General features: G+C 64.4%; 1 protein-coding gene and 1 long non-coding RNA gene across 4 annotated transcripts in view; one reads left to right on the top strand and one right to left on the bottom strand.

The window, feature by feature from the left end:
- The window catches only part of RYR1 (ryanodine receptor 1), a 63,793-nt gene that overhangs the window by 5,955 nt on the left and 41,279 nt on the right, over window positions 1–16,559 (bottom strand). For 2 of the 3 annotated variants that reach the window (XM_085044088.1, XM_085044089.1), the window contains exons 63-88: window positions 15,454–15,692; window positions 14,906–14,987; window positions 13,918–14,048; window positions 12,496–12,810; window positions 11,607–11,847; window positions 10,794–10,881; window positions 10,362–10,454; window positions 9,587–9,601; window positions 8,248–8,418; window positions 8,097–8,156; window positions 6,432–6,566; window positions 5,880–5,992; window positions 5,547–5,643; window positions 5,145–5,251; window positions 4,982–5,033; window positions 4,528–4,608; window positions 4,343–4,442; window positions 4,175–4,254; window positions 3,980–4,056; window positions 3,265–3,338; window positions 2,432–2,449; window positions 1,168–1,248; window positions 984–1,072; window positions 746–874; window positions 543–647; window positions 39–120 (exon numbers count right to left, since the gene is read on the bottom strand). In XM_085044088.1, coding sequence (XP_084900214.1) covers window positions 39–120; window positions 543–647; window positions 746–874; window positions 984–1,072; window positions 1,168–1,248; window positions 2,432–2,449; window positions 3,265–3,338; window positions 3,980–4,056; window positions 4,175–4,254; window positions 4,343–4,442; window positions 4,528–4,608; window positions 4,982–5,033; window positions 5,145–5,251; window positions 5,547–5,643; window positions 5,880–5,992; window positions 6,432–6,566; window positions 8,097–8,156; window positions 8,248–8,418; window positions 9,587–9,601; window positions 10,362–10,454; window positions 10,794–10,881; window positions 11,607–11,847; window positions 12,496–12,810; window positions 13,918–14,048; window positions 14,906–14,987; window positions 15,454–15,692 — 2,855 coding nt within the window. The remainder of the gene's footprint in view (window positions 1–38; window positions 121–542; window positions 648–745; window positions 875–983; window positions 1,073–1,167; window positions 1,249–2,431; window positions 2,450–3,264; window positions 3,339–3,979; window positions 4,057–4,174; window positions 4,255–4,342; window positions 4,443–4,527; window positions 4,609–4,981; window positions 5,034–5,144; window positions 5,252–5,546; window positions 5,644–5,879; window positions 5,993–6,431; window positions 6,567–8,096; window positions 8,157–8,247; window positions 8,419–9,586; window positions 9,602–10,361; window positions 10,455–10,793; window positions 10,882–11,606; window positions 11,848–12,495; window positions 12,811–13,917; window positions 14,049–14,905; window positions 14,988–15,453; window positions 15,693–16,559) is intronic. The other variant, XM_085044090.1, reaches the window with a different exon arrangement.
- Window positions 321–16,559, top strand: part of LOC146424030 (uncharacterized) — a 99,344-nt gene continuing 83,105 nt past the window's right edge. Inside the window, exon 1 of the long non-coding RNA XR_014847182.1 lies at window positions 321–346. This is a non-coding gene — a long non-coding RNA (uncharacterized LOC146424030). The remainder of the gene's footprint in view (window positions 347–16,559) is intronic.

The raw sequence follows: 16,559 nt of genomic DNA, 5'->3' as shown, positions 1-16,559 counted from the left end.
AGCCTGGGGACACTCTGGGGACAGGGTGGCCGCAGTACCTTCAAGCAGGGACAGCAGCATCACCACCATGTCCTTCTGCAAGTCCAGCAGCTCCTTCAGCAGCCCCAGCTGGGATGAGTCCTGTGCACCAGAGCTCCCAGTTACCTCCCAGTATCACCCCGGTAAGTTCCCAGTGTCCTCTCCCAGTGCCATCCCAGTGCCATCCCAATGCTCCCAGTGCCATTCCAGTGCCCTCCAGGTGCCATCCCCATCCCCTCCCAGTGCCATCCCAGTGCTCCCAGTGCCATCCCCGTCCTCTCCCAGTGCCCTCCCAGTGCCCTCCCAGTGCCATCCCAGTGCCATCCCTGTCCCTTCCCAGTGCCCTCCCCGTGCCCTCCCAGTGCCCTCCCAGTGCTCCCAGTGCTCTCAGTGCTCCCGGTGCCACCCCTGTCCCCTTCCAGTGCTCTCCCAGTGCTCCCAGTGCCATTCCAGTGCTCCCAGTGCCCTCCAGATGCCATCCCAGTGCCATCCCCGTCCCCTCCCAGTGCCCTCCCAGTGCCCACCTGCGCCAGCTTCTTCATCATGTGGGCGAAGACGTGCAGGAAGCCCACCACGGCGTCCCAGAGGCGGCTGTGGGCCAAGCTCTGCTGGTTGCCCGTGCAGGGACCCTGGGGACAGCGGCAAGCTGGGGGGGACCGCCACAGCCCCAGGACCCTGGGGACACCCCGGGGAGGTTTGGGGGTCCCAGGTGGGTCGGGGGTCTCACCTGGATGTACTCGGTGAGGCTGTTGAACACCTGCTTGGCCACAGCCATGGCCTTGGAGAAGTTCCTCTTGCCCTGCTCGTCGATGACATCCTTGCCCGAGTAGTACCAGTAGAAGTCGCTGATGGACTCCTGGGGACAGCAGGACAGGGACGTGGGGCCAGCAGCAGGCACTGGGGGGTTTCTGGGGACGCTGGGGACACGGGGGGGACGCTGGGGACAGTGGGACAGGCGCTGTCACCTGCAGGCGCAGCAGGTAATCCACAGTGCAGATGATGATGTTGATGGTGGTCGTGTTCCCTGTCTGCGTCCGCAGGTAGTTCTGAAAGTCTGGGGACACGGGGACATCCCGGGGTCACCTCGGTGTCACCTCGGTGTCACCTGGATCCCCTCGTGTCCCCCCAGGTGTCCCCAGGTGTCCCCACCGTTGTTGTGGCCCTCGCAGAGCAGCTGCAGCAGCCGGAACAGGTCCTGCGTGAACTCATCGTCCGACATCACCTTCTCCCCTGCGGGGACACGGGGGGGACACGGGGACAGCGGGGTCACCTGGGGTCACGGTGGCACGGGGACACCAGAGAGTGGCACAGGGACACCGAGATGGCACCAGGACACACCACGGAGTGGCACAGGGACACCCTGGGTGGCACGGGGACACCACAGAGTGGCACGGGGACAGTCTGAGGTGGCACAGGGACACCCCAGGGGACATCATAGAGTGGCACGGGGACATCATATAGTAGCACGGGGACAATCTGAGGTGGCACGGGGACACCACAGAATGTAAGGGACAGCACAGGGACATCCCGGGGTGGCACGGGGACACCATAAAGTGGCACAGGGACACCCCAGGGTGGCACAGGGACATCATATAGTAGCACGGGGACAATCCGAGGTGGCACAGGGACACCACAGAGTGGCACAGGGACAAGCAGGGTGGTAGTGGGGACGCCGTCAGGGACACTGGGGTGGCACAGGGACATGCTGGGGTGGCACGGGGACAGGCAGGGTGACAGTGGGGAGTCAGCAGGGAGGGGACACAGGCAGGGACAAGCAGGGACAAGCAGGGACACAGGGACAGGCCACCCTCCTCCTGCCCCCCACAGCCCCATGGAGCCCTCAGTGGCTCCTGACCCTTGTGTGTGCCCCTAGAGCCCCCAAAGACCCCCCAGAGCCCCCCATAGCCCCCAAAGACCCCCTAGAGCCCCCAAAGATCCCCTATAGACCCCAAAGATGCCCTATAGACCCCAAAGATCCCCTATAGACCCCTATAGCCCCCAAAGACCCCCTATAGCCCCCACAGACCCCCCCAAAGACCCCCTATAGACCCCCCAGGACTCTACATCCCCCATAGCCCCCCACCCTATCCCCCTACATCCCCACAGCCCCCCTATATCCCCATAGCTCCCCACAGCCCCTTGTCCCCATAATCCCCTATAGCCTCCTGTCCCTAAATGCCCCATGGACCCTAGAGCCCCCTAGAGCCCCCTATAGCCCCCATAGCCCCCTAGAGCCCCTAAAGCCCCCAACCCCATAACCCCACACACCCCCATAGCCCCCCTAGAGCCTTCCTACAGACAGCCCTACAGCCCTCACAGTGCCCCTATAGCCCCCTAAAGCTCCCCTATAGCCCCCAAATCCCCCCAAATCCCCCCAAATCCCCCCAAATCCCCCCCAGCCCCCCATATTTACCGTTCTCCCGGCTGATGACTGCCAGCGGAGCCGGGGGGAGAGAAGAGACAGTGAGCAGGGGGAGGGATTGGGATTTGGGATTGGGATTTGGGATTTGGGGGATCCAGGGGGGAACTGGGAATGCAGGAATTGGGATGGGGGCAATTAGGGGGTGGAGGGGTTGGATGGAATTGGGGGTCAGGGGGTTTCATTAGGGCTTTGGGAGGCATTAGGTGTTGGGGGGATTGGAGAGGGATTGGGGTGCATTAGGGGTTGGGGGGCATTGGGGTTTGGGGTGCATTAGGGGAGGAACTGGGGGGAATTAGGGTTTGGGGGGCATTAGGGTTTGGGGTGCATTAGGGGAGGAACTGGGGGGAATTAGGATTTGGGGATGCATTGGGGTTTGGGGTGTATTGGGGTTTTGGGATGCATTAGGGTTTGGGGTGCATTAGGGGAGGAACTGGGGGAATTAGGGTTTGGGGCTGCAATGGGGTTTGGGGCACATTAGGGTTTGGGGTGCATTAGGGGAGGAACTGGGGGAATTAGGGTTTCAGGGTGCATTGGGGTTTTGGGGCACATTAGGGGAGGAACTGGGGGGAATTAGGGTTTGGGGATGCATTGGGGTTTGGGGTGCATTGGGGTTTTGGGATGTATTAGGGTTTGGGGTGCATTAGGGGAGGAACTGGGGTGCATTGGGGTTTGGGGTGCATTGGGGTTTGGGGGTCTCTCGGTCTGGGATCACAGCAGGGGCTCAGGGGAGCAGCAGGGGTTTTGGGGGGTTTTGGGGTGCAGAATGTCCCCCCAGTCCCACCCCACCCCTGGGGGTCCCGGGGGGTCCAGGCCCCCCCACTCACTCGTCCCCTCCTCGGTGACCATGCCCAGCCCCTCGGCCTTGTTCTGCCTCTCGAAGGCGTTCAGGTCCAGGACGCTGCGGGATCGGGGTCAGCGGGATCAGCGGGGTCAGAACCCCAAAACTGCCCCAGACACGGACCCCAGACCCACCGGGGTGACCCCATTCCTGTAGGGTGACCCCATTCCTGTAGGGTGACCCCAATCCCCACCGGGTGACCCCAGTTCCCACCGGGTGACCCCATTCCCACAGGGTGACCCCATTCCCCACAGGGTGACCCCATTCCCACAGGGTGACCCCAATTCCCACCAGGTGACCTCATTCCCACAGGGTGACCCCAGACCCACAGGGTGACCCCATTTCCCACAGGGTGACCCCAGACCCCACCAGGTGACCCCAATTCTCACCAGGTGACCCCATTCCTGTAGGGTGACCCCAGACCCACCGGGTGACCCCAGACCCACAGGGTGACCCCATTCCTGTAGGGTGACCCCAATCCCCACCAGGTGACCCCATTCCTGTAGGGTGACCCCACTCCTGTAGGGTGACCCCAATTCCCACCAGGTGACCCCAATCCCCACAGGGTGACCCCATTCCCACAGGGTGACCCCAATTCCCACAGGGTGACCCCATTCCTGTAGGGTGACCCCATTCCCACAGGGTGACCCCACTCCTGTAGGGTGACCCCAATTCCCACCAGGTGACCCCATTCCCGTTACCTGCAGGTTTGCATCAGGGCCTGGACGCTCTGGAAGAATCCAACCTCGCGCTTGGATTTGAGGTACTCCAGCATCTTCTGCGGGGGGCACGGGGGGACACAGGGGACGTGTGGGGACACGGGGGGACACGGGGGACAGCCGTGACCCCACGGGGGACATAGGGGACCCCACAGGGGACACACAGGGGAGCCTCACCTGCTGCACGTCGGCGTTGCCCCCGTTGAGGATGGAGATGCCCAGCTTGAGGGTGGAGGAGACCATGGCGCCACGCTCACCTGGGGACAGCAGGGTCACTCGGGGGTCACTCGGGGGTCACTCGGGGTCACTCAGGGGTCTCTCCCAGGGGTCTCCCGGGGGTCTCACCCTTGCAGGCACTGATCATCTGCAGCACCATCTCAGCTGCCCCTCGCGTGTGCAGCCGAGCCTGCTGGGACAGCAGCTTCTGCTTCTCCATCTCCTTCTCCTGGGGACAGCGGGGACACAGGGAGGTCACAGGGGTCAGGGGGACGCAGGGTCAGGGGGCTCAGGGCGTGTCGGGGTCTCCCCACCTCGAAGGAATCCTCAGCTTCTTCCTCCTCCTTCTCCTCTTCCTCCTTCTCTTCCTCCTCGCCCTCCTCGATGTGGCAGCTCTGGGGAGGGGGCAGGGATGAAGGGGAGTCCCCACATCAGGAACAGACCCCAAAACCAGCCCGGGGGACCCCAAAATACCTGGGGAACACCCCTGTGAACTCCCCAGAATCCCTGGGGACTGTCCCCAACCCTCCTGGCATCACCCCAATCTTTGGGGACCCCAAAATCCCTGCTCCCCCCTCCCCTAGAGATTCTCCCATATCTCTGGGGACCCCCAAGCCCAGGGATCCCCTCCTTTCTCTGGATCCCCCCACCCCAATTCCAGCCCCTCCGCCCCCAAAATCACCTCAGGGACCCCCAATCCCAAGCCCCCCACCCTTGGGGTGTCCCCAATTTGGGGTGTTCCCGATTTGGGGTCCCGGCGTGTCCCACCTTGGCCATGATCCCGGCGTACGCCATGTACAGGTGATCCTGCTCCAGGTGGCTGCGGGGTTTGGGGAGGGGGCTCAGCCTGGGGGCACGGAGACCCCCCTGGCCCCCCAAAAGGGGATCATCCTGGGGTGTCAGCCCCGGTTTTGGGGGGATTTGGGGTCACCTCTGCTCGGTCAGGGCGGTGCGGCTGAAGTGCAGGATCAGCTGGTGCAGCGGGTCGGGCCGAGCCTCTGCCTCCTCCTCCTCCTCCTCCTCCTCCCGCCCCGATTTCTGTCCCCAAAAACCACCCGGTCAGGGGGCTGGCGGTGTCCCCAAGCCCCGGAGGTGTCCCCAACCCCCAGAGGTGTCCCCAACCCCCGGAGGTGTCCCCAACCCCCGGAGGTGTCCCCAGGCCCCAGAGGTGTCCCCAACCCCCAGAGGTGTCCCCAACCCCCGGAGGTGTCCCCAAGCCCTGGAGGTGTCCCCAAGCCCTGGCGGTGTCCCCAAGCCCCGGAGGTGTCCCCAAGCCCCGGAGGTGTCCCCAACCCCCAGAGCTGTCCCCAACCCCGCGGCACTCCGGGCTCACCGAGAGGTCGTCGATCATGCGATCCTCGAAGGGAGGTTGCTCCTTGCCCAGCCACGAGAGCCGGTAGGACTCCAGGAACATGTTACACGCCCTGTGCCTGGGGACAGCGACACCGGTGTCACCTGGGGGTCCTGGCTGTCACCCAGGGTGTCCCAGGTGTCACCCAGTGGGGCTGAAACACTCCCAGGTGCCCAGGTGGGTGTCTCAGGCTGCTCACCCCCACTCCCAGTGTCCCCCACCGCCCTCCCAGTGTCCCCACTGCCCTCCCAGTGTCCCCACCACCCTCCCGGTGATGTCCTGGTGTCCCCAGTGTCCCCCCAGCGCCGTGCCCACCTGGGCAGGTTGTACAGGGGAGTCATCCGGAAACAGGCGACCACGGCTCGGCGACGCTGCTTGGACAGCAGCTTGTGCCACACGGCCTTCTTGGACTTGTAGGGGTGCTCCGTCTGGGGGGAGGGACCTGGGGGTCACCTGGGCACCCCAAACCACACCTGGGGACCCCAAATCACACCTGGGACTTGTGCCACACAGCCCTCTTGGACTTGTAGGGGTGCTCTGTCTGGGGGGAGGGACCTGGGGGTCACCTGGGCACCCCAAAACACATCTGGGCACCTCAAAACCCCCCCTGGGCACCCCAAATCACACCTGGGCACCCCAAAACCACACCTGGGCACCCCAAATCACACCTGGGCACCCCAAATCACATCTGGGCACCCCAAAACCCCCCTGGGCACCCCAAATCACACCTGAGGACCCCAAAACCCCTCTGGGACTTGTGCCATACAGCCCTCCTGGACTTGTAGGGTGCTCCATCTTCAGGGGGTCACCCCAAAATCCCCCCAAACCCCTCTGTGGACCCTCAGACCCCCCTGGCCCACCCCGTACCTGCTCCAGGTGGTAGAGCACGGCCGACACCTCCTGCACTCTCCTCACCACCTGCTCGGGGCTGTCAGGGTCATCGTCCCGCCCGGCCTGGCGCACCAGAGCCATCTGCCAGCGCGCCGAGCCCGTGTTCTCCACCTGGGGACACCGGTGGGGACATTGGGGACATCACTGGGGACACTGGGGACATTGGGGACGTCACTGGGGACATTGGGGGCATCACTGGGGACATTGGGGATGTCACTGGGGACACTGGGGACATTGGGGACGTCACTGGGGACATTGGGGACATCACTGGGGACATTGGGGACATCACTGGGGACATTGGGGACGTCACTGGGGACATTGGGGACATCACTGGGGACATTGGGGACATCTGCCAGCATGCCGAGCCCGTGTTCTCCACCTGGGGACACCGGTGGGGACATTGGGGACATCACTGGGGACATCTGCCACCGCGCCAAACCTGTGTTCTCTACCCGGGGACACCAGTGGGGACATTGGGGACATCACTGGGGACATTGGGGATGTCACTGGGGACATTGGGGACATCACTGGGGCATCTGCCAGCGCGCTGAACCTGTGTTCTCTACCCGGGGACACCAGTGGGGACACTGGGGATGTCACTGGGGACACTGGGGGCACTGGGGACATCTGCCAGCGCGCCGAGCCCGTGTTCTCCACCTGGGGACACCAGTGGAGACATTGGGGACATCACTGGGGACATTGGGGGCATCACTGGGGACATCTGCCACCGCGCCGAACCTGTGTTTTCTACCTGGGGACACCAGTGGGGACATTGGGGATGTCACTGGGGACATTGGGGACATCACTGGGGACATTGGGGGCATCACTGGGGACATCTGCCACCGCGCCGAGCCCGTGTTCTCCACCTGGGACACCAGTGGGGACATTGGGGACGTCACTGGGGACACTGGGGACATTGGGGACGTCACTGGGGACATTGGGGACATCACTGGGGACATCTGCCACCACGCTGAACCTGTGTTTTCTACCCGGGGACACCGGTGGGGACATTGGGGACGTCACTGGGGACATTGGGGGTGTCACTGGGGACATCTGCCACCGCGCCAAAGCTGTGTTCTCTACTCGGGTGGGACAGTGGGGACACAGGAGATGGGAGACACAGGTGGGTGACGCGGTGACACTGGGGACACAGTGACACTGGGGACACAGCGACATTGGGGACACAGTGACACTGGGGACACAGCGACACTGGGGACACAGCGACACAGGTGACACAGCGACACTGGGGACACAGGTGGCACAGGGGACACAGTAACATTGGGGACACAGTGACACTGGGGACACAGCGACATTGGGGACACAGCGACATTGGGGACACAGTGACACTGGGGACACAGCGACACTGGGGACACAGGTGGCACAGGGGACACAGTAACATTGGGGACACAGTGACACTGGGGACACGGGTGGCACAGGGGACACAGGTGGCACAGGGGACACGGGTGGCACAGGGGACACGGGTGGCACAGGGGACACAGTGACACAGGTGGCCCAGGGGACACAGTGACACTGGGGACACAGTGTCATTGGGGACACGGGTGGCACAGGGGACACAGGTGGCACAGGGGACACAGGTGGCACAGTGACACAGGTGGCACAGGTGGCCCAGGGGACACCGACCTTCTCCTGCAGGTGCAGGTTGTTGTGCAGGAACTCCCGAACCTCCTCGTCGGTGTCCTTCTGCAGGGAGGGGACACAGGGGACACCTCAGGCGGCCTGCAGTGACCCCAAACCTGGGGGTGTCCCCAGGGGTGTCCCCAGTGTCACCCACCAGGGCGTAGCGGCCCTTGGCCAGCGCGATGAGCTCCTGGTCAGCGGGTGAGCACATGTTGAGGCCGATGGGCAACATCTTCTTCAGGGTGGCCACGATGAGCGACGTGTGCACCGAGTAGCGATCGCCGCGGCGGCGCTTCTTGGAGCGCTCCTGCTCCGAGCCACCGCCCTGGGGACATGGGGACAGGGTCAGGGACATGGGGACACAGAGTATCAACGCTTCTTGGAGCGCTCCTGCTCCGAGCCACCGCCCTGGGGACAGGGACAGGGTCAGGGACATGGGGTGAGGGACAGGGACATGGGGACAGGGTCAGCTCCTGCTCCGAGCCACTGCCCTGGGGACACGGGGACAGGGACACAGAGTCAGGGACATGGGGACACCGAGTATCGATGCTTCTTGGAGCGCTCCTGCTCTGAGCCACCGCCCTGGGGACAGGGACAGGGTCAGGGACATGGGGACAGGGTCAGGGACATGGGGACAGGGTCAGCTCCTGCTCCGAGCCACCGCCCTGGGGACATGGGGACAGGGATAGGGACATGGGGACACCGAGTATCGACGCTTCTTGAAGCGCTCCTGCTCTGAGCCACCGCCCTGGGGACATGGGGACAGCAATGGGGACAGGGACAGGGACAGCTCCTGCTCCGAGCCACCGCCCTGGGGACATGGGGACAGGGTCAGGGACATGGGGACACAGAGTATCACTGTTTCTTGGAGCGCTCCTGCTCCGAGCCACCGCCCTGGGGACACGGGGACACGGTCAGGGACATGGGGACAGGGTCAGGGACATGGGGACAGTGATGGGGACACGGGGACAGGGACAGCTCCTGCTCCGAGCCACCGCCCTGGGGACAGGGACAGGGTCAGGGACATGGGGACAGCTCCTGCTCCGAGCCACCGCCCTGGGGACACGGGGACAGTGATGGGGACACGGGGTGAGGGACAGGGACAGTGTCAGCTCCTGCTCCGAGCCACCACCCTGGGGACATGGGGACAGTGATGGGGACAGGGACACGGGGTCAGGGACACGGGGACAGCGATGGGGACAGGGACATTGGGTCAGGGACACGGGGACAGCGATGGTGACAGGGACATTGGGTCAGCAGTGACCCCAGGACGACGGGGCAGGAGTGACCCCAACAACAATGGGGACATCAGTGACCCTGTAAGGACAAAGGTCAGGCTGGGGGGTCCTGGCCAAGGTCACCCACAGAGGGTCCTGGAGGTGCCACGTGGTGACCTCATTTCAGACCCTGCAGGGTTTGGGGTCACCTGGCCCTGGTGACCCCGCCGAGGGTCACAGGGTCCCCTGTCCCCTCCCAGTCCCCTCCCCGCTAACCTGTCCATCTCCAGACTGGGAGCAGCACCCGCGGCCGAGGGGAGAGAAGAGACAGCGTTAGGGACATCTGGGACACCGTTAGGGACATTTGGGATGCCGTTGGGGACATTGGGACACCGTTAGGGACATCTGGGACACCGTTAGGGACATGGGGACACCGTTGGGGACATTTGGGATGCCGTTGGGGACATTTGGGACATCGTTAGGGACACGGGGATGCCGTTGGGGACATTGGGATGCCATTAGGGACACTGGGATGCCATTAGGGACATTTGGGACGCTATTGGGGACACTGGGGTGCCATTGGGGACATTTGGGATGCCATTAGGGACATCTGGGATGCCATTGGGGACATTTGGGATGCTGTTAGGGACATTTGGGATGCCAATTAGGGACATTGGGATGCCATTGGGGACATCTGGGACACCGTTAGGGACACTGGGGTGCCATTAGGGACATTTGGGACACCATTAGGGACATCGGGATGCCATTGGGGACACTAGGATGCCATTGGGGGGTAGTTAGGGGCAGTCTGGGGGCAGTTTGGGGGTGTCAGTCTGGGGGCAGTTAGGGTCAGTCTGGGGGGCAGTTAGGAGCAGTCTGGGGGTCAGTTAGTGTCAGTCTGGGGGTCAGTCTGGGGGGCAGTTAATGTCAGTCTGGGGGTCAGTCTGGGGGGCAGTTAGGGGCAGTCTGGGGGGCAGATAGGGTCAGTCTGGGGGTCAGTTTTGGGGGGCAGTTAGGGTCAGTCTGGGTCAGTCTGTCCCCCCAAGCCCACCTTGGCCATCTTGCTCTTGCTGTCGGCCGTCAGGAAGGACATGTTGTTGATCTCGTTCTGCACCACAAAGTTCTGCTCCTCGCGCTTGAAGTTCTGCAGGGGAGCAGGGAGAGGGGGTGAGAGACCCCCAGGGACACCCAGGGACCACCAGAGACCACCAGGGACACCCAGAGACCCCCAGAGACCCCCAGGGACCCCCAGAGACCCTCAGTGTCCCCCAGCGTCCCCAGGGACCCCCCAGGACCCCCAGAGATCTCCAGAGACCCCCAGTGTCCCCAGGGACCCCCAGAGACCCCCAGGGAGCCCCTGAGACCCCCAGAGACCCCCAGAGATCCCCAGAGACCCCCACTGTCCCCAGAGACCCCCCAGAGACCCCCCAGTGTCCCCAGAGCCCACCTGAGACCCCCAGAGATCCCCAGGACCCTCACTCACGTGGGACTTGGACCAGTAGATGAAGACCTCGCCCACCATGCGGAACAACTCCTCGGCGTCCTCGTTGGGCTCCGTCAGCCACTTGGCCCTGTGGGGACAGTGGGGGACAGCGGGGGACAATGAGGGTCACCGAGGGTCACTGGGGGACACCAAGGGTCACTGGGGGTCACTGGGGACATTGGGGGCCACCATCACTGGCCAGCAGGGCCACCACTGGGCCACCACTGCTGGGTCTCTGTGGCCACCATCAGTGATCCCCCAGCGTTTGGTCCCCAAGGCCACCCCGGTTGTGTCCCCAAGGCCACCATGGTTGTGTCCCCAAGGCCACCATGGTTGTGTCCCCAAGGCCACCCCGGTTGTGTCCCCAAGGCCACTGAAGTTGTGTCCCCATGGCCACCCTGGTTGTGTCCCCAAGGCCACTGCAGCCATGTCCCCAAGGCCACCACAGCCACGTCCCCGTGTCCCCAAGGCCACCACGGCCGTGTCCCCATGGCCACCCCGGTTGTGTCCCCAAGGCCACTGTGGTTGTGTCCCCAAGGCCACCACAGCCACGTCCCCGTGTCCCCATGGCCACCACGGTTGTGTCCCCAAGGCCACCGTGGTTGTGTCCCCAGGGCCACCGCGGCTGTGTCCCTGAGGCCACCACAGCCACATCCCCATGTCCCCAAGGCCACCACGGCCATATCCCCAAGGCCACCCCAGTTGTGTCCCCAAGGCCACCACGGTTGTGTCCCCAAGGCCACCACGGCCACGTCCCCGTGTCCCCAAGGCCACCCCAGTTGCGTCCCCATGTCCCCACGCCCCCCGGCTGACCGGCTGTTGTCCACGTAGCGGATGAGCAGCGGGTAGAGCGCGTAGAGGTCGCGGCAGAGCACGGAGAACTCGTCGCGGATCAGCAGCTCGGCGTCCTCGCCCTCGGCCTTGCCCTCCAGCCGCAGCTGCTCCTCCTCGGCCACCACCTTGCCCGCGCGCTTGCGCAGCTTGCCCAGCGTGGGGATGAAGTGTGACCGCAGCAGCTCCGGCCGCGCCTTGCTCACGATGGGCTGCGCGAACACTGGGGATGGAGGGACAGGTTGGGGACAGGTTGGGGGCAGTTTGGGGACAGTTTGGGGGCAGTTTGGGGACATGGAGCCACCCCAGGACACGCAGAGCCACTCTGGGACACCCTGGGGCCACCAGAGCCACCCCGGGATACCCTGGGGACACCAGAGCCACCCCAGGACAGCCCAGGACAGCAGAGCCACCCAAAGCCACCCTGAGACACCCTGGGGACACAGAGCCACCCAGAGCTACCCCAGGACACCCAGAGCCACCCCAGGACACCTTGGGGCCACCAGAACACTGGGGATGGTGGGAGGGGAGGGTGGGGGGACAGCTTGGGGACAGCTTGGGGACACGGAGCCACCCAGAGCCACCCCAGGATACCCTGGGGACACCAGAACACTGTGGCCGGTGGGGGGCTTGGTGTGGGTGTGGGGACAGCCTGGGGACACCAGAGCCACCCCAGGACCACCAGAACCATCTGCAGGACCCGCCCAGGGCCACCAGCCCCCCCATGGCCACCAACCCCCCATGGCCACTAGCCCCCTATGGCCCCCAACCCCCATGGCCACCAACCCCCCCCATGGCCACCAGCCCCCCATGGCCACTAGCCCCCCATGGCCACCAGCCCCCCTGGCCACCAGCGCCCCCAGCCCCTCACCCGCCAGCCTCTTCATCCAGGAGGCCTCGTCGATGCCCAGGTTGTTGACCACGATGCGCAGGATGTGGCCCAGCAGGGCGTTGAGGTGGTGGCCGGTGACGTCGGTGGCCCAGGGGCCCTGGGGGGTGGCGTCGGGGCCGCGCTCCCACCAGCGGGGCAGGTAGTGGCACAGCATGGGCAGTGTCACCTCGATGACGTGTGGCATCTCCGTGTAGCGAGCGCCAGACTCGGCCAGGCCGCCGATGTCCCCCATGAGCCGCTCCAGGTCCGGCAGGTCAGGACACAGCTCCTCCACGCGGGACGGGAGCCCCAGGACTGAGGGGACAGGGGACAGGGGAAAGGGGTTTGGGACACCCAGAGAGGACAGGAGCCCCAGGACTGTGGGGACAGGGGACAGGGGACAGGGGTTGGGGACATCCAGAGAGGACAGGAGCCCCAGGACTGTGGGGACATGGGACAGGGGTTGGGGTCATCCAGGGGACACCCAGAGGGGAGCTGGGGACATCCAGAGGGGACACAGCTCCTCCACGCGGGACGGGAGCCCCAGGACTGAGGGGACAGGGGACAGGGGTTGGGGACATCCAGAGAGGACAGGAGCCCCAGGACTGTGGGGACATGGGACAGGGGTTGGGGACACCCGGGAGGACACAGCTCCTCCACGCGGGACGGGAGCCCCAGGACTGAGGGGACAGGGGACAGGGGACAGGGGACAGGGGTTGGGGACACCCAGAGAGGATCTGGGGACATGGGACAGGGGTTGGGGACATGGGACAGGGGTTGGGGACACCCAGAGGGGACACAGCTCCTCCATGCGGGACGGGAGCCCCAGCAGTGTGGGGACATGACACAGGGGTTGGGGACATCCAGAGAGGAGCTGGGGACATCCAGAGGGGACGGGAGCCCCAGGACTGTGGGGACATGGGACAGGGGTTGGGGTCATCCAGGGGACACCCAGAGGGGAGCTGGGGACATCCAGAGGGGACACAGCTCCTCCATGCGGGACGGGAGCCCAAGGACTGCGGGGACAGGGGACAGGGGATAGGGACATCCAGAGAGGATTTGGGGACATCTAGAGGGGACACAGCTCCTCCATGCGGGACAGGAGCCCCAGGACTGTGGGGACAGGGGACAGGGGTTGGGGACATGGGACAGGGGTTGGGGACACCCAGAGGGGAGCTGGGGACATCCAGAGGGGACAGGAGCACCAGGACTGTGGGGACACGGGACCGGGAACTGTGGGAGACACAGGCAGGCGTGGGAGAACACGAGGGGTGACAAAGGTGACCCAGAGGTGACCCGGAGGTGACAGGGGTGACCCGGAGGTGACAGAGGTGACAGAGGTGACCCGGAGGTGACAGAGGTGACCCGGAGGTGACAGAGGTGACCCGGAGGTGACCCAGAGGTGACACAGGTGACACTCACGCGCTCTCTCGCGGGCGCTCTTGGTGCTGTACACCGAGCTGGGGTTCAGGTGGTTCAGCTGCGGCTCCAGGAAAGCCACAGGCATGGCTGCGGCCAGGCGGGCCAGGCACTCGCCCAGGGCCGGACGCTGCCTGAGGGGACATTGGGGACACTGAGGGGTCACTGGGGTCACCCCATAACACCCCATGGCTGTGGCCAGGCACTCGCCCAGGGCCGGACGCTGCCTGTGGGGACATTGGGGACACCGAGGGGTCATTGGGGTCACCCTGTGACACTGCATGGCCAGGCACTCGCCCAGGGCCAGACGCTGCCTGTGGGGACATTGGGGACACTGAGGGGTCACTGGGGTCACCCCATAACCCCCCATGGCCACAGCCAGGCACTCGCCCAGGGCCGGATGCTGCCTGTGGGGACACTGGGGACACCGGGGGGTCACTGGGGTCACCCCGTAACACCCCATGGCCAGGCACTCGCCCAGGGCCGGATGCTGCCTGTGGGGACATTGGGGACACCGAGGGGTCATTGGGGTCACCCTGTGACACTGCATGGCCAGGCACTCGCCCAGGGCCGGACGCTGCCTGTGGGGACATTGGGGACACCGAGGGGTCACTGGGGTCACCGACAACACCCCACATGGACACCCCAAACCCAGGGGATCCCCACCCCACCCCGAGCCTCCCCACATTTTGGGGTCTCCCTCGGGTTTTGTGTCCTTCCTGCCAGTTGAAAACCCCATTGGAGTTTTTGGGGTCCCCTTGGGATTTTTGGGGTCCCTTTGGGGTTTTCAGGGTCCCCTCGGGGTTTTTGGGGTCCCCTTGGGGTTTCAGTGTCCCCCCCTGTTTTCGGGGTCTTCTCCCGGGTTTTGGGGTCCCTCCCTGTTTTTGGGGTCCCCCCGGGATTTGGGGTCCGCCCCTGTTTCTGGGGTCTCCCCCGTTTTTTGGGGTCCCGCCCTGTTTTTGGGGTCCCTCCCCAGTTTTGGGGTCCCCACCTGTCCACGAGGGGCCCTCGGGCAGTGCCCAGGCTGTAGATGCTGCACAGGATGCGGTAGCAGGACACCTGGACATCGTCCACTGTGGGGACAGTGGTGTCACCGCCTGCACCAGCTGGCCCCTGCTGGTGTGTCCCCATTGTGTCCCCAGCGTGTCCCCAGCATGTCCCCAGTGTGTCCCCATATCCCTAGCATGTCCCCAGAATGTTCCCAGAATGTCCCCAGCGTGTCCCCAGCGTGTCCCCATATCCCCAGCATGACTCCATGTCTCCAGCATGTCCCCAGAATGTCCCCAGCGTGTCCCCAGAGTGTCCCCATATCCCCAGCATGACTCCATGTCTCCAGCATGTCCCCAGATGTGTGTGGTGTGTGTTTTGTGTGTGTGTGTGTGTGTTTGTGTTGTGTGTGTGTTGTTGTGTGTGATGTCCCCAGCGTGTCCCCAGAGTGTCCCCATATCCCCAGTGTGTCCCCACCATGCTGCCCCATCCCCACCCCATCCCCACCCTGTCCCCTCCCTGTCCCCCCCCCGTGTCCCCAATGTCACCCACGGATGACATCATCCCCGAACTGGTGCTGCGCCAGGTGCTCGAAGAGCGCGGTGAGCACGGGCAGCAGTGCCACCGAGGTGTAGGTGACATTCTGTGCCACCCCCTTGGTGGGGGCGCGGGTCGGTGTCCCCCTGCCCAGCCGCAGCTGCTCGCCAAGCTTCTCCATGTCCTCGGCCGCCGACTCGAAGAACGAGCGCAGCCCGGCCTTGACGATCTCGGGGCCGGACTTCATCACCGTCCTGGGGACATTGGGGACATTGGGGACATGGGGACATCATTGGGGACATCACTGGGGACATCAGGGACATCAGGGGTATTGGGGACATCAGGGGTATTGGGACATGGACACACAGACAGGGACACAGCCCGGCCTTGACGATCTCGGGGCCGGACTTCATCACCGTCCTGGGGACATGGGGACATTGGGGACATCATTGGGGACACCAGGAGCACAGTGACACAGCCACAGGGACACAGGGACACAGGGACACAGGGACACAGGGACACAGGACACAGTCACAAGGACACAAGGACACAGGGACACAGGGACACAGGGACACAGGGACACAGCCACAAGGACACAGGGACACAAGGACACAGGACACAGGGACACAGGGACACAGGGACACAGGGCACAGGGACACAGGGACACAGGACACAAGGACACAGGGACACAGGACACAGGGACACAGGGACACAGGGACACAAGGACACAGGGACACAGGGACACAAGGACACAGGGACACAGGGCACAGGGACAGGGACACAGGACACAGGACACAGGGACACAGGACACAGTGACACAGCCACAAGGACACAGGGACACAGGACACAGGGACACAGCCACAAGGACACAGGGACACAGGACACAGGGACACAGGGACACAGGGACACAAGGACACAGGGACACAGGGCACAGGGACAGGGACACAGGACACAGGACACAGGGACACAGGACACAGTGACACAGCCACAAGGACACAGGGACACAGGACACAGGGACACAGCCACAAGGACACAGGGACACAGGACACAGGGACACAGGGACACAGGGACACAAGGACACAGGGACACAGGGCACAGGGACAGGGACACAGGACACAGGA

Source organism: Lichenostomus cassidix, unplaced genomic scaffold, assembly GCF_008360975.1.
Source record: "Lichenostomus cassidix isolate B80296 unplaced genomic scaffold, HeHo_3.0 HiC_scaffold_35, whole genome shotgun sequence".
Classification (NCBI taxonomy): domain Eukaryota; kingdom Metazoa; phylum Chordata; class Aves; order Passeriformes; family Meliphagidae; genus Lichenostomus; species Lichenostomus cassidix.
The sequence above is the reverse complement of the archived record's forward strand: the minus strand, read 5'-3'. Positions and strand labels throughout refer to the sequence as shown.